This window comes from Pygocentrus nattereri, chromosome 11 (genome assembly GCF_015220715.1).
Source record: "Pygocentrus nattereri isolate fPygNat1 chromosome 11, fPygNat1.pri, whole genome shotgun sequence".
NCBI lineage: Eukaryota > Metazoa > Chordata > Actinopteri > Characiformes > Serrasalmidae > Pygocentrus > Pygocentrus nattereri.
The window spans coordinates 18,141,651-18,157,521 of NC_051221.1; the positions used below are offsets into that span (position 1 = coordinate 18,141,651).

Below are 15,871 nucleotides of genomic sequence, written 5' to 3' on the forward strand. Positions count from 1 at the left end.
GCTGAGTTCGCTGGTGAATATGAGCTACTGGCCAAGCCTAAGCACAGGAGGAGGCATGCTAATAGCCAGTCTTGGCGCAGGAAACGGAATACTACCAGCCATTCCCAACACAGTAGGCCGGACTTGTCAGAATATGGGTGGGAAAAGAAAACTGTTGTGTAGAGCCTGTTGCTCACTCCTTCCAATAGGGAGAGGCCCTTGGTGGTCTAGTCTCCTCCCCTCTGTACAACGGAGGGGCACAGGCAGCGCAGAAGTTTGGGGAATCGGCTGGATGGACTGTTTTTCTTCTCTTTCTCTAATTTACCGAATGTTTTTTCGGTCACCATGAACTCTTCAAAACGCCTCTTTCTGCTCCACACGAAGCGGATTAAGTTTCGAACGGCGTGGTAGGAGCAGTTTAAGTGGAAATATGGATTGAACGTCGGGGAAAAAAACCCTTTCAAACTTTCTCTTCTCCAGCTCTCTCTCTCACAATGGAGCTGAGAAAGCGGAGCCGCTGCCCGGAATGGCGCGCGCTCTGGCTCGCGCTCTGGCTCGCGCTCTTCCTCTCCTGCCTCTCGAGCGCATTCGGGGACCTCAAGTACACCGCCGAAGAGGAGCAGAAGCCGGGCTCCATTGTAGGGAATATAGCAAATGATTTGGGCCTCACCCTTCAGAGGATTATTGAGAGAAACGCGCGTGTTATTTCGGACTCCAGTGGCCAGTTCTTCGAGATCAACTCGGACGACGGCGCCTTGGTCATCAAGGAGACCATTGACAGGGAGCGCATATGCGGCTCGATCGCGGTGTGTTTCCTGCACCTTCAGATCCTCCTCGAGAACAAGCTCGAAGTGCATCGCGTCGTCGTAGAAATTTCGGACGTGAACGATAACGCACCGCAATTCCCCGCGCACAACTCCTCGCTGGAGATCTCGGAGGCGGCCGCGCCAGGAACGCGTTTTCGTCTCGAGAGCGCGCGGGACCCTGACGTGGGCGTCAACTCGCTGCGGACGTACCACCTGGCGCCCAATGACTGCTTCGGCCTGAGAGTCGAGACCAAAAGCGACGGCGGTAAGTTCCCGGAGCTCGTGCTGGAAAAGGCTCTGGACCGAGAGGCACAGGCCTCGTTCCGCCTGCTGCTCACGGCCGTGGACGGTGGGCAGCCTGAGAAATCGGGCACCACCCTGCTGCTCATTAAAATCCTGGACGTGAACGACAACGCGCCAGTGTTTGACGAGCCTGTGAAGAAGGTCAGTCTTCTAGAAAACTCTCCTGTGGGAACCGTTGTAGCAAAACTCAATGCCACTGACGCAGATTCTGGAATGAATGGGGAAGTGGCATTCCTGTTTAGTAAATACACGCCAGACATAATTCTGAATCTGTTCAGTGTGGATTCTAAAAGTGGAGAAATCCGTGTTATTGGAGAGGTGGATTATGAGCAAACCAATGTTTATGACATTACTGTCCAGGCCCGGGATGGTGGAACCCCCGCCATGGAGGGCTCCTGCAACGTCAAAGTAGAAATAACGGATGTGAACGATAACACTCCGGAAGTTGCATTGACCTCTCTCACCAGCCCCATCAGTGAGGATGCTGAAACCAGCACTGTCATTGCACTAATCAGCGCTAGAGACTTAGACTCTGGTAAAAATGGTCAGGTGACATTAAAGGTGTCACCAGGCTTGCCTTTTAAACTGAAATCTGCCTTTGGGGAGCATTATACCCTTGTCACTGACGGCCATTTGGACAGGGAAACTGTCCCTGAATACACTGTTGTTGTCACAGCAACAGATGCAGGCTCTCCTCCATTGTCTTCACAGAAGACATTTGTAGTTAGTCTCTCTGATGTGAATGATAATGCTCCAGCATTCTCGCAGCCCTCTTATTCTGTAGACATTGCAGAGAATAATGCCCCTGGTACCCTGATAGTGGCAATCTCAGCCTCAGACCCAGATCTGGGGGACAATGCCCGTCTCACCTACTCCATCTTGCCCACCAGTGTTCGTGGCAGTCCTGTGTCCTCCTATGTCTACATCAACCCAGAGAACGGTAATATCTTCACTATGCGCTCATTGGATTATGAGCAGATGAACGCCTTTAAAATCGAAGTGCAGGTTCATGACGCTGGGACGCCATCGCATCGTTCCAATGTCACCGTCCACGTGTTTGTCATCGACCAGAATGACAACCCGCCCATCGTTCTTTACCCTGCTCAGTCTGATGACTCAGGCCTCCAGCTGACCGTACCCCGCTCCGCCCCCATCGGCCACCTTGTGAACAAGATTGTGGGCTATGATCCAGACAGTGGGCACAATGCCTGGCTGTCCTACAGCATCATTCCTGGAGGTGATGGAGCCTTCTTCCTTATTGGAGAGCACACAGGCGAGCTACGCACTGCGCAGAAACTGGCAGATGACGAGCAGGGTGGCAGGGAAAGCCTATCGTATAGCTTCATGGTGGTCGTGCAGGATAACGGCAAGCCTCCCAAGTCCTCCACTGTCTCTGTCACTGTTGATGTCGAGGAGAAGAGCACGGATGCAGCTACAGACTCCAACAAATCTCCTTCTCGGAAAGTGAATGGGATGACAGATGTAACCCTGTACCTTATCATATCGTTGGGCTGTGTGACATTGGTCTTTCTTGTGACCGCCGTAGTTGTGCTGGTGCGGTGTCTCAGACACAGGGATGACTTGACATGCTGCTACTCAAGGAAAGGCTTCCGTTCAAGGCATGCCTACCAGCAGCGCTCCCATAAAGACCTCCATCTCCAGCTCAACACGGATGGGCCGATCCGGTACATGGAGGTGGTGGGGGGCCCTCAGGAGCCCCACACACGCACATACAGGCCGTGCTACTCAACTCTCTCCAGCAGGAGTGACTTTGTGTTTGTCAAGACTCCCATGTTGAGCCATAACAACACACTAAACATGACCTTAACCAGGAAGCACTTAATGAACTCAGCCAATGAGGTGAGCGTTCAGCTCAGCACACAAGCCATAATGTTGCATAATGTTCAGTAGCTCTGTGTGTGAAGGGGCCTCCTGTCTCTCATTTGTAGTGTTGTTAGAACCTCTTTATTTGAACTAAATATAAAATTGTTATCCTTGCATGGCTTTTCTTCTTATAAAGTTCTGTGTAGTACACGTTTTACGTTAGGGGAACTCATCTCTGATCCAGCAGGGCCTTAGTCCAGCACAATCTGATGCTCTAAGATGCCAACTAAACTTGATAATGAACTAATGAGCTGATTTAAAAGTGTTTGAATGGAAAAATTGGCAAGCTATGATGAATAAAGCCCACCCAAGACTGAAGCAGGGCTTGTTTTAGATGTTTTGGAGCCATAATGTTAGATCAGACCAAGGTGAAGGAAGTGTACTCCAGAACCAAAATTAGAATAATAAAGTTAGAGTACTCTGGAAAAGCAAAACAGGAAAACAGAGAAGGTAAAAGATGGAAGAACAAAGAAAGAGCAAAGATCATAAATAATTGACAAGTAAGAGATTCTGAAACGTCTACCAGCAAGAACAGAAAAAGTTGTACAAATATATGAAGATCAAAAGCAGAGGATATAGAGGTCTAAATAAATGACAGGAAGTGAGGCAGATCACAAGGAGAGATTTTGAGTGATAAAAGAGAGATAGCTGGCAGATGGCAGAGAAAAGGAAGAGGAACTGGCAGGCAGAAATGAGTATTGTATTGAGAAGGAAAGTGGGGGATGGACAAATGGGGACATAGGGACAGAGTGGACGGGGCTGTGGAGAGGAAGAAATCAGTGGCTGAATAACAGGATCCCAGAGGTCATCCTGTGACCCTGGACTTCCTGTTTTGCTGGACGCTTGTGATTGATTGATCCCATACCTTTCAAGTCATGTGACCTCTAGCAATGTATGAGTGTATCACCTCTGAGCAATCCCATAATAAATGTCCATGGTAACTAGGCTTCAGACATCCTTTAGTATTCTCCAGACCAAGGAAGGAAATAGTCGTTTTCAGACATTGAGCTGAAATACTATATAGAAATATAATAAAAAGCTTATACTACTTAATACTTAAGTAGCCTTAGTAACAAACTAAACTCTTACTCACCAGTTCTTTAGCCTTTTTATTCTTACTGAAGTGGAGACGTGTGTAAGATTCCTTATAGTTTTGGTTTTCCTGGGCTTGGAATGTGATGCGTGAGGTGGAAATTTTTTGGTGCTTCAGGCTGAGGTTATTTATATCTGCTGTTTGTTGAAGCAGGACTCACTGTGTAATCTCTGGTGTTTATATCATGTTTTTGAAGCAAGAGCAAGGGGGGCATGAGCCTGAGAATGGGAATTTGTTTTCACGTTCTTTTTCTCAATCTCCCAGCTTCTCCCTCGTGTCCCATCGTTTAGTCCTCTGGGAGTCATTTTGGCCTTTGGGCCGTGAGGAGGCCATCTGGCTCCTCTGGCATGACACGTGCACAATGTGCCTGCATGTGTGTTGTGCAAGAGTGTGTGTGAGCTGCAACAATAACAGAAGGACAGGCCACTAATGGCACTGACATTCAGCACAGGAGGCAGGAATAGTTTTAAGCCTTACACATTTACAAATATAATGGGCCTAGGGCCTAAGAGGGCATTGGATTATATTGCAGTCCGTGTTTAAAAGTATTTGTGTGTATGGTAGATTAACCCACGTCAGGAGAGTGTTTCTGATCTCCAGTGTGTTGCTTGCCTCTCTAAGATCCCCTGCAGTGGCCTAAATTGTGCTGGTGTGGAAGAAGGTTCTTCAGGGGACCCGTATCACAATAATATGATTAATGAATGCCCTCTAGGCAGAGTTGACCTAATGGAGATTGTACTGCACAAAAGCTGGAGTTCTAAAGTCTTCTGTGCGTAATCCTTAATATTCTTAATATTCACCTTCAAAAAAATGTATAGGACACTTAAAGGTAAGAGAGTTAATAATTAAGTTTAACTGAAAGCAACAAACATTAAGTTGTGTGTGTTTTGTGTTTTTGAATTATTATTGTTCTCTAATTATGTAATTTCATTGATTAATGCCCTCAATTGTTAGCCTACAAACTATCCATTCTTAGCAACATTCAAATGTTTACATTAAAGGAGAATTCCACCATCAGATATTCTTTACAGTGGTGATGATAGGAACCAGGGGTCACAAGGTCTACAGCATAAACATTGCTATTTGAATAGCTATCTGAAATTACCAGTGAACCTGACCCTTCAGAGGTCTGGTTCCTAGTGCCATTGCCTATTTGCAATTGCACACTTCACATTAAATCACTCAGAATAAACTTGATTACATCGTAATGATTTCATTCCACAGAAATCACTAGAATTCCCAGGTAAAATGTATGTTTCCATGTAACATAAGCATGTTTAATTCAACACAATTAATTACTTATTGCTTTAGATGAAGGAAATTAAGTCATAAGGGAACATTCTAGAGAAGTAACTCAAGCTCTTGTACGCAACTAGCCACAGATGACACAGAAATTTCAGTCACATTACTTACAGCTGCTGATTTGACAGCTGTCAGAACAATGAGACATGGATCTGTATCAAGCTTGATTACAGAAACATTGCAGTGTTCTTTTGTTTCTAATGTAAGTGTTTCATGTACAAAAGACTAGAACACCCTGGAGTTTGTGCCTGACAATGAGACGGAAAGCAGTATTGTAGGAAAACATTATTAGGTTAGAGGAACTTCCTCCTTGTTGTAGAGAATAGGATGAAGTCGTATTTTTGTTGAGGCCAGCCAAAGGATGTGAGCAGAGATCCAGCTGTTTTCCGTGCTTTTTCCTGCTATGCTCTTTGGTTTTGGCAAGTCTGTGTGTATCCGGTTTCCACATATATATAATTGAACCTGGCGCTTCAATTGTTAACTCCCAGCTAACACACCATCTTGACTAACGTGTCTTTGGCCAGACTAAGACCCGTTGATACTTCTTCTTCTAGTGGAGTTTCATGGTTTGTATTTATGTTATTATTGCTTGCAGTCTTTAGTGAAATGCTATAAAAGAAATGTGTGTGTGTATATATATATATATATATATATATATATATATATATATATATATATATATATATATATATATATATATATATATATTGGAAGCTTCTTCTTTTCAACCTTTTCCCTAGAGGCATTCGGTGCTGGCTGAGAGGTCCTAGCCACTGAGCCACAGCTGTTTCATTAAACTCTTCACTAAAACACACAGTCACGGTAGACCCAGGAACACTAATCACTAGCTGTGATTTAGGTTAACCTCATGTTGGAAATTTCCTAGAGATTGTGTTGAAACAGACTGCTTCTTTAATGGCCCCTGGGGCATGAATGGGCCATGACTGTTGGGCTGAAAGTGTGACCCAGCTATAGCTTAGCACCAAATGTCAGCATATGTGAACAGAAAACATGTGTGTCATTGTGACCCCACAGTTTCTGACTATCACTCATAAGAAGCATCTAAAATCGCACCCTGTTACAGAAATAGAAATATTGTGCTATATAGTGTGTCTGCCATGTTGTAGTATGGAAGTATAAAGAAGTATAAAATACATCTTCTTCAGTTTGCAAAGTAGCAAGAATTTTCTAGTGAATAAGTTAGGAATCATTCGTTATGCCAGTGTTATGTTTGAAAGTTTGTACTGTGCCTTCAACTTATGGTGGTACTAGTAAGTAGACTGTGATTAAGAGAGGAGGGGGGACACTTAGGGAACTTGGGCTGGAGTTCTGGGTGGTTTTTGTTGGAGCTAAGAGGTCTGACCCCTCCCTTTTAGGGCAGTGGTAAGACTGACAGATAGGACTGAGGAACAGGGAGGAGATGGGTGGCGATGGGATTTGTGAAAGCTTGGACATGGGAAAAGGAATGTTTTTACATTTTATAGGGCCTATGATTGAAAGACATTTCAGGCACAGTCCTCCCCCCAAATTGGTTATTCCATAGCTCCATTTTATATGTAATAATGTACATTGTAGATTTAAGTCTTATAGACATTACAAGCTTTTTAGGTAGTTTATTCTTTATTATATGTATTTTTAGTGATAAATAAAATGTACCTATTTACTACATTTCTTATGCCTCATATTTCAAGTGACCATCACTTGAAATACAAGACATTCTGGATTGTTTTACCTTCACAAACATTTGTGTGTTATGCGCTTATTTTCATATGTTATATCACTTACAACTTTCAACATTCATCATTTAAAGCCTGTGAAGTTCAGTTCATTTGTCTGTGCTCGTTTATTCATCTGTCTGTAGTCAGACTGCTTTCATATAAATGAAAACAGTGATTCCAAACTTTTAAACAGTGCAAATGTTCTATGTAGTTATCATAATTGTCATCTACAAACTGTGTATTATTCTTTGAAATCTGTAGTGTTAGAGAGTGGGCTTTCCTCTTTGCTTTTCTGCGAGATAAGGCATGACCTTTCCAGTGACCTTGAAAGTGCACAGAGCCACATTGACTCCAAGCACTGATGCTCACAGTGCTGGAATGTCAGACCTTTTTAAAAACTCGATCTTGTTCTTCCTCTCTAGTTTTCCTGCCGATGGCTACAACTGAGAAGAGACACAGATAAAGTGATAGTGAGATGGATCAGAAGGAGAGTGAGAGGGAGGATAGGAGGATAGAGAGGGATCAGAAGGATATAAAGTGAGTGAAATGTAAATGAGTAAAGTCCACCCTCAGGTTTCGGAGTGGGGCTGGAGTGTGAGCTAACTGTGCTTACATTCCTCTCTTCAATTTATAACCTTCAGTATCTACAAATGCACACACCGCAGCCCCTGTCCTTGATAGGAGAAGCAGCAGCCCAGGTTGAAGCCATGTTTTGTACACATGTTTTTGTGAGAGAGGTTATTTAGACTAATAATAGGGGCTATATGTGAATAGGTCATGTGACTTTCTTGAAATTGTACCTCTATGTATTTGATATTTTAGAGCTGTGTTTCAGTGTTCAGGTCTGAACTTCCTGTGTCCACATTACACAGATGGCTGCTGACAGTAGCAGTGAGAATGTTTGCTGTGGGTGTGTGTGCAGCAGTTAAAGCAGTGTTTGCTATGTGTGTGTGTTAATGGACTGTGCGGTGCTTTAATGGCTTTGCTGTGTTTTAGTATGACAGTTAAGTGTTTGTGACCTGCACACTGCTAGTCTTACAATAGAACAGATAGTAGTTTTACTCTAATGCACATGTGAGTATGTAGGTATGTAGGCTCTAAATAATTCAACAAATATAGCTGTCCCTGCTTTCTTTCTTTCTTTCTTTCTTTCTTTCTTTCTTTCTTTCTTTCTTACAGTCTCTTTTCTATCTATCTATCTATCTATCTATCTATCTATCTATCTATCTATCTATCTATCTATCTATCTATCTATCTATCTATCTATCTATCTATCTGTCTGTCTGTCTGTCTGTCTGTCTGTCTGTCTGTCTGTCTGTCCATAGACCCTATCTGTCTGTCTCTGTCTGTCTATCTATCTATTCATAGACCCTATCTATCTCTTTATCTATCCATAGATCCTATCTATCTCTCTGTCTATCTATCCATCGACCCTATCTGTCTGTCTATCTATCGATCTGTCTGTCTGTCAGTCTGTCGGTCTGTCTGTCTGTCTGTCTGTCTCTCTATCCATAGACCCTATCTGTCTGTCTCTATCTCTCTGTCAATCTATCCATCGACCCTATCTGTCTGTCTGTCTGTCTGTCTGTCTATCTGTCTATCTATCTATCTATCTATCTATCTATCTATCTATCTATCTATAGACCCCATCTGTCTATCTAGCCATCTGTCTACCCCTGATCCCTGAGGTTAGCATTCTATTCCGTCCTGTCACGCCCATAGAGAGACAGGAAAGGAAAGACAGAGTAAGGGGTAGAGGATGAGTACAAGAGCTTTTATGCCTTCATAACCACCCATCATCTCTCCCATCTGACCTTCTCTTTCACTTTATTTTTGTAGTTTCTCTGCATTTTTAAAGAGATAACAGCCTCTATCCAGAGATGTTTTAGTTGTATACTGTCCTTTATGCTTCCTGTCCGCAGAGCATGTCCTGTGCTCTCAGTATAAACACAATGGTGGCTTTGTGTCTTCGCTGCAGTTTCACGCAATCACTCAATTAGAGCTAGCGCTCATTTCCCGGGTCCAGGAACAATAAAGGATTGTTTTGTGTTACACTTCAAGCACTTTGTTTTTTACTGTGCATACCTCATTGCTGTTATCAGCTTGAAACAGCGGTTAAGTGGTTTAGAATACAGGCTACATGGACTAGAGAACTACGTCTTTGTGCTAATGTTACAATCAACTCAGCCTCCATCGACACACACCTTCAAACTCCTTGCCTTCTTTGCTAATGTAGCCTCAGACTGTATTTGTCTCTTTATGCAGTTTATGTCTATCTACAGTAAAATGGCCACTGCCACGGTGGGATTGTATACTGGAATTGCTTTAAACCATAGCTCTGTATCCTTAACAACAACCTACTTAAATATGTGTAGTAGGAGACCCATGATTTGACCTTGCTGAGGTTCTGAGAATTAAAAGATGGAAAGATACATAGTTCTGTCTTTTATTTTCTGTAGACTTAAAACTTTGTCTTTTTTTTCTCTCCCCAGCAAAAACCTCCTAACACTGACTGGCGTTTCACGCAGAACCAGCGGCCTGGACCCAGCGGGTGAGTTCATTAGCATAGATTTGGATTATGCAAATTTTTCGGATCTGAAGCACCAGCCCACATCTATCTAACACTCAAACATTTGCATTTTTCTACTGCACACACACACACACTAACATACTTCATGTACAGTCTGTCCAAAGTTCCCTTTAATGCAATATGTTGTTTCATAATGTACCATTCACTCCTGTTTGAGATGACCCCAGAGATAAAAGACGATAATAAAGTAAAAAATGAAAAAAATTCAAATGAAACGGTGCCCTGTGACACCCTGTATAATGTGTACTGAACAGTAGATTTGGCCTAAGCACTAATTTGATGCTTTCCTAAGGTATTGTTAAAAGCACATCTTGAAAATCTTTTGGCTCAAAAGTGGTTTAAACATCTGACATGTTTGAGTGCGGATGAGTGCAGATCTCACAAGAGGAGACAATATTTGGGGTAGGCATTATTACTACAATAACACTGTCTACTGTTTACCCCAAAATAATCCTCCCTAGCCTAGTATGTTACACTACAGCAACAAGTAAAACATACTTATTTATATTACAGACATTTCGAAAAGCTATGAGTGTCTAAAAACATTGGACAGGCAGTATGCTCCATACAGTCACTTGGCTTCTTATATAAAGCACTTCTGGATCTGCCAGTTTTCTGAATGTTAGAATGAGCCCAAATCACTATGAATAGATGAAGAGATGGCAGAGGGCGTGTAGAGGTGCCCCTGTTGTGTAAGGGAGTAGCTGTGTGTGTGGGTGTTGGATGATGATGCAAAGGCCAATGTTTGCTCATCAGAGTTCACAGCAGAGAAGCGGACACAGGACTGTTGGCCCAGAGGCAAACTGAACACACAAAAAGAAACACATTTCCTCCCTTTCTTTCTCTCGGATTCTTTTCTTTCTTACTTTTCACTCATTGTTTACACATCACGCCAACAAAGAAAAGATGTTTTTAGGTCTAATTATGATCCCATTACAGCAGTGATTCAGCCTACTAATGTTTACCCCAAAAGCCGTCAGTCAGCCAACATATTTTGGTGTCAAATGTTTCCTTATTTACTTTTGCACTAAAGGGTAATCAAGTCTTTTTATTTATTTATTTAATAGCTGTCCACAGAAAGGTCCCGGTTTTTATCTGTGAATCAAAACACACTGGAAAGTCCTAAGAAAGACCTGGCAGCAGAGCAGATTGGCAGATCTTGCATTGTGGCGATTTTATTTTGGTTAACAGAAGCTGGCAGCTGCTATCTGCTAACTACTTCTACCACTTGCTCACCTAGTTTTAGAGAATAGTGTTGTGTAAAACTTCTGGACAGAAGCTAGCAAGTGTCGGTGTCACCATGAATGTTTTTTCAAAACACAAGGTAACCTAGTGATTAAAGCAGGGATGGGGTTATGAAACCTGAATCATACTACTGATCTGTGTAGGCCTACAACCTTCTTAAATGTAAACTACCATGAGATCTACAAATAATGAATACATTTTTTAAACTGTGTCACTTTTCAGCCATCCATATATGACATGTGGCATGTGTTGATGGCACCCGTCTTTGTATCTCCAGAACTGAGCTTGTTGCTGTAGCCACAGGGGTCTTTTGGTGCCAAAATATTTAACATAAATATAAATTATGGGCTCAAACAACCATTCAATCTTTTGTGCTAAACGTGCCCCATCCCTGCCTAAGCTACTAGACTTAGTGACTTTTGAGACCCTTTTTACTTGGCTACATCTATATCAGTGATTTTCTGTCATGGTTTACCAATTTACTTAATTAGTACCCAATTTAATCAGTTAGCCTTCACCACAGTTTATTACAGTACAGTTACCATGGTCAAAATACTTGAAACTGGAACCTATTTATTTATTTGTTTATTTCTTTCTTTTTTGTTCATAGATAGAAACATTGAATGTTTTAAAGATATATTCAGCACTGAACTGCAAATGTCCCCAGTTTGCATTTCATTTATCTGGTCACCTTATGCTTGAGTCAGATGTTTTGGCACTATCTGACTATTGAAATGATTGTATGATATACCATACAGTATACATTGAAAATCAGATAGAAAATGTGCAGTTAAATTCAGGTAAACACCATTATGGTTTAAAGAGGCTGTAAAGTGCATCTGTTTTGCTCATAGTTGTGAATACACTTTGTACTATGAAACACAATTGCCTTAACATAAGCATGTTGCCAAAGGCATGTTGTTAAGGACATGTAGAAGGTAGATGTAGTAGGCCAACTACTCCAGCTGGCATTAGCTATAACAAAAACACTCTGTTTCTCAAAATTACCACATCTAACTAATATGTTGCCACATCACCCAGTAAGGAGAAAAAAAACATGTGCGTAAGCCCAGAAATCATTATCGTCCACAAATCCACCAGTTAGCCTGTGTAAAACAGTTAGCGTTAGAATATTAGCTCATCTGAAGGGGCAGCTTCCACTAATACCAAGTTACTGACATGAAAACCTACTGGTTTAACCGGGATACACCAAAATATTTTGCTCTCTTTTTTAAATTGAACAAAATGTGCAATTTTTTGCTGCTGAACTTGGGTACAGTTTGTATTGTTTGTGTATTCTGAGTAAGAACTACAATATGTTAATATCAGCTGAAGCCCTTTTTATCCCCTTCTTCTCTATGGTTAACTAATACCTGTTTGTAAACTCTTAAGAATACTCAACATCAAAATTTATCACAATGCACATCCCTAGTGAGATTCAAATGTATAATGGTTTATGAATGCAGATTGCATTGTACAAACAGATGAATATAAGCTTCCCTTACTTGTTAACTTCATTAGCCTTAGCAGCTTTAGAGCAAAACTACAGATACAAACTTCAGGCACCAAAATGTGACGGTTCTGCAAGTAAGTATATTATGCTTTGCTACTATGGACATGAGTGTCTGAATGTGAGTGCGTTGCCAAGGATGTGTCCATAAAGGCAAAGATTGAGTGGCTTTTATTACTAAATAGGCTATCTACTGCTATTGTTGACATTAACTGCATCCATTTCACTGAAACAGTGAAAATATATTTCTCTGGAAAACTTGTTGATATGTCGTTGACGGAGTGAAAAAGACATCATGTAGAAGGCCACCTGTCCTCACCATTGCTAGCGTTAACTTTAGCTCATCAGCTTCTCTAAGGATGTGACTCCCGTAATCATCCAAAAGCACAAAAACCTGATTTTTTTAGGCTATTTTCGATTAATAAACCATGTTTTTAAATTTTAACCTCTAGTGCAATCAAGGCTACAGCCCTATGCTGATATTAGTCCATTTTTTCTTCTTATTGTTGCTTTTTCATTTCCTGTACTTATCTGGATATTTGTTCATTAACATTGTGGATACTTGAATATTAAAATTAGTCTCAATGTATATCTTTAAAAAATATAAGGAGAAGAGAGCAATGATGGAGATAGAAAGCAGTTTTTAGTTGAGTAACTGCTCCATCCGGTTGCTGTGTACTGAGTAAAATGTCTGCCGACTCTTTGCCGTTTTTTGCCTTCCAATGTGATTTTGTTTCAACAAAAAGGGGGCGGGGGGTGGTGGTGGACAGAGGCAAGAAGGAATGGAAAGATGGAAAGAGAGCATAAATGAGAGCCAGAGTAAGAGAAAGAAAGGAAGAAAAAGGTTGGAGACATGTAGTCATGGTAATGCCATGTCTATTCATCCAGCTTTAACTGATTGCTGCAATGGCAGAGAGGGCCACTGGGAATACAGTATTCTTATGTGACTGACAGTAACTTACAGCTTTTCTTTCCAATCAGTTAGCCAGAGGCATTCGTGCTCTTCTTGCCTGCCAGCCAGCCCCAGTGCGCTCACGCTGCAACAATTTTCACAGCAGACATTACACAACATGTTTCTGCCAGAGAGCAAGACCTGTTTGAAATAAGACATTTGGCAGAAATTAGATCTTTTTTGTTTAGTGTGAAATGTCAGCCCTGCATATACAATGGATGAAGAACTCGACAGGAATACATTTCTGTTCATCGAGAAGTGAGCTGGCAGAGGCAGTATTTGTACCGTTATTTAAGGTTGTTTGATGGATCTTCAAGGAAAAAGAAAGCCTGGAGAGAAAATGTAGGCTTGAGTTAGGTAATGAAAACTTACCTGTATATTCTATACATCTGCCTCTTTCACTATGTGAATAATTCATGATAAATGGAGCAACAGTAATAGTCCAAAATAACTTGGCATAAAATTTTGATACATTTATGTATGTTAAAAGTAAGAATATTTTTTCTTCACCTGTGAAGATGCTATCTTGCATCTTCTAAGGTTTTGTTACAGTAACAGGGCAGACAAACACAAACAAACGCACACCTTGTAATGTTTGCAGTTGTCCTTAGAATGTCCAAAAAAGAACTGACACACCAAATGAGCTAAAGTGAATGGAGAGAGAGAATATTCTAGAAACATTCACCAATACCAATGGCACACCAATTGAGTGTTTGTCAGTAAACCTCAGGCCTATAGAATGCTCTCTATGAATCCAGTAATGATTACACAGTTATCTTTATAGTTTCAGTGTCCTCCCCCAATGTTCTACCCCCACTTAAAACAGAATTCAAAATGGTGTATCACTGATCTTGTTTCAGTCACTACACGTTCCAGTCCAACCATCTAAGATGGACGTCGCCCCGCAGGCTGAGGTACAGCAGAGTAGTGCAGAAAGATGTGTGCAGAAACTCTCCTTTATTCTTGTGTAGTCATCCCCTATCAGTTTTCCATGCTCAGACTTTGATCCAGTTGTAGCATGTGGTATGCATAGACCATAGCTTTGGCTTTGGTTGCTTGTAGGGCTTTCTTATTACTAGAATAGCAGTGTACGTGGGTGTGCTGGTGTGAAGTATGTGAGTTTTTAGATGTATCTGATTAGCATTGATGTAGAAAAAGGCTGTCCTACTGACAGTGATTTGGAGTGAATTATGTCTGTAAGACAGGAAAAAAAAATGTGGTTTTATTTACTCTTGGCAGTATAGACACTTTCTTCCAGCCAGCAGTGCCTGTGTGTTTGTGTGTGTGGTCGACTGTCTGCTCTTTCTGACCAAAAGCCTGTTGTCTTGACCACAGGAAGTCATTATCCATCCACAGGATATGATAATGCTGACAGAGGAAGTGCTATCTATGGTCAGAGCAGTCCAAAGCTAATTAGGTACAAATGAGGCATCTTATCTTCACCAACACATTCACTTAATAAAATGGGGAACTCGTGATAACAACAAAATGTCTTTTCCCAGATCCTTGCAGTGAGTGCTAATCTGGCATTAGGCATGCTGTCTGTCCTTGTTTTACCCTGTGTTAGGGGAAAAAAGGCAACTGACAAAGCTCTTCTGAGACTTTTTAGTGATCTGAACTAGATCCAGTTGTTCTAATGTAGATCTTTATTAACTGCTTAGATTTCAAAGAGCAGCGTCAATGAAGTTGTTAAAAAAAAATGATCAAAACGAAATGTGATCTGAACGTCTAGGCACATCATCAGCTTATCTAGCTAATGATTGTAGGTAGCTGGCCGAGCTTAGCGGTGTAGAAACAGTAGCTATCTTAGGTTAGCTAGCTAGCTCCCTATTATTTGTATCAAGCTGTTAGTAGCTTGGCTAACATTAGTGTTAGCCTAGCTAATATTAATAGTCCTTAGACGCTGTCTTTCTATGGTCTTATCATCATCCTGCCTAGCCTAGATTAGCGGCATAGAAAAAGTAGCTATCTCACTGTTATTGATACCATGCTATTGGTAACTTAGCCAACATCAATGGTGGACCAGGTAATGCTGTAGTTCAAGCAGTGTCTTTCCATGGTTGACCTGCCAGTGATTACACCACAATGACCACTGGTTGACCCACAAAAGTCAAGGATGTTGCTCTTTAAGACTTATTACTCAGATATTATTGAGTTACTATTATGAACTAATATGTACATTGTGTAGGTATGAGACTGATGTTTTGTTAATATGGGTTCTTGCAGTTTAAGCAATTAAAAACTGCTCTGAAAGTAACACAGTGAGTGGAACTGCAGGTTATGGTTAGCATGGCCCCAGTGGTCTGCTCTTCATCAGTTCTTGCAGTGCTGGCTCTAAGCCCCTGTCCCCTGCCTTTTCTCATTCTGGCTCTGCGGGTTTATCCCGCTCTCAGTGCTTGGCAGGAGTAATCCTGGCAGCATCTCTTCTTTCTGCTGTGCTCCATTCCAGCATCTTCTCTTGCATGTTTTTCTTTCTCTCTTCCTCATTA

The 15,871-nt window shown here is 41.6% G+C and overlaps 1 protein-coding gene across 19 annotated transcripts in view; it reads left to right on the forward strand.

The window, feature by feature from the left end:
• Positions 1 to 15,871, forward strand: part of LOC108438832 (protocadherin gamma-A11-like) — a 159,182-nt gene that overhangs the window by 133,902 nt on the left and 9,409 nt on the right. For 18 of the 19 annotated variants that reach the window (XM_037543011.1, XM_037543008.1, XM_037543014.1 and 15 more), the window contains one exon: positions 9,578 to 9,636. In XM_037543011.1, coding sequence (XP_037398908.1) covers positions 9,578 to 9,636 — 59 coding nt within the window. Of the gene's footprint in view, positions 1 to 58; positions 2,949 to 9,577; positions 9,637 to 15,871 lie in introns of those variants that run through there. The other variant, XM_017716899.2, reaches the window with a different exon arrangement.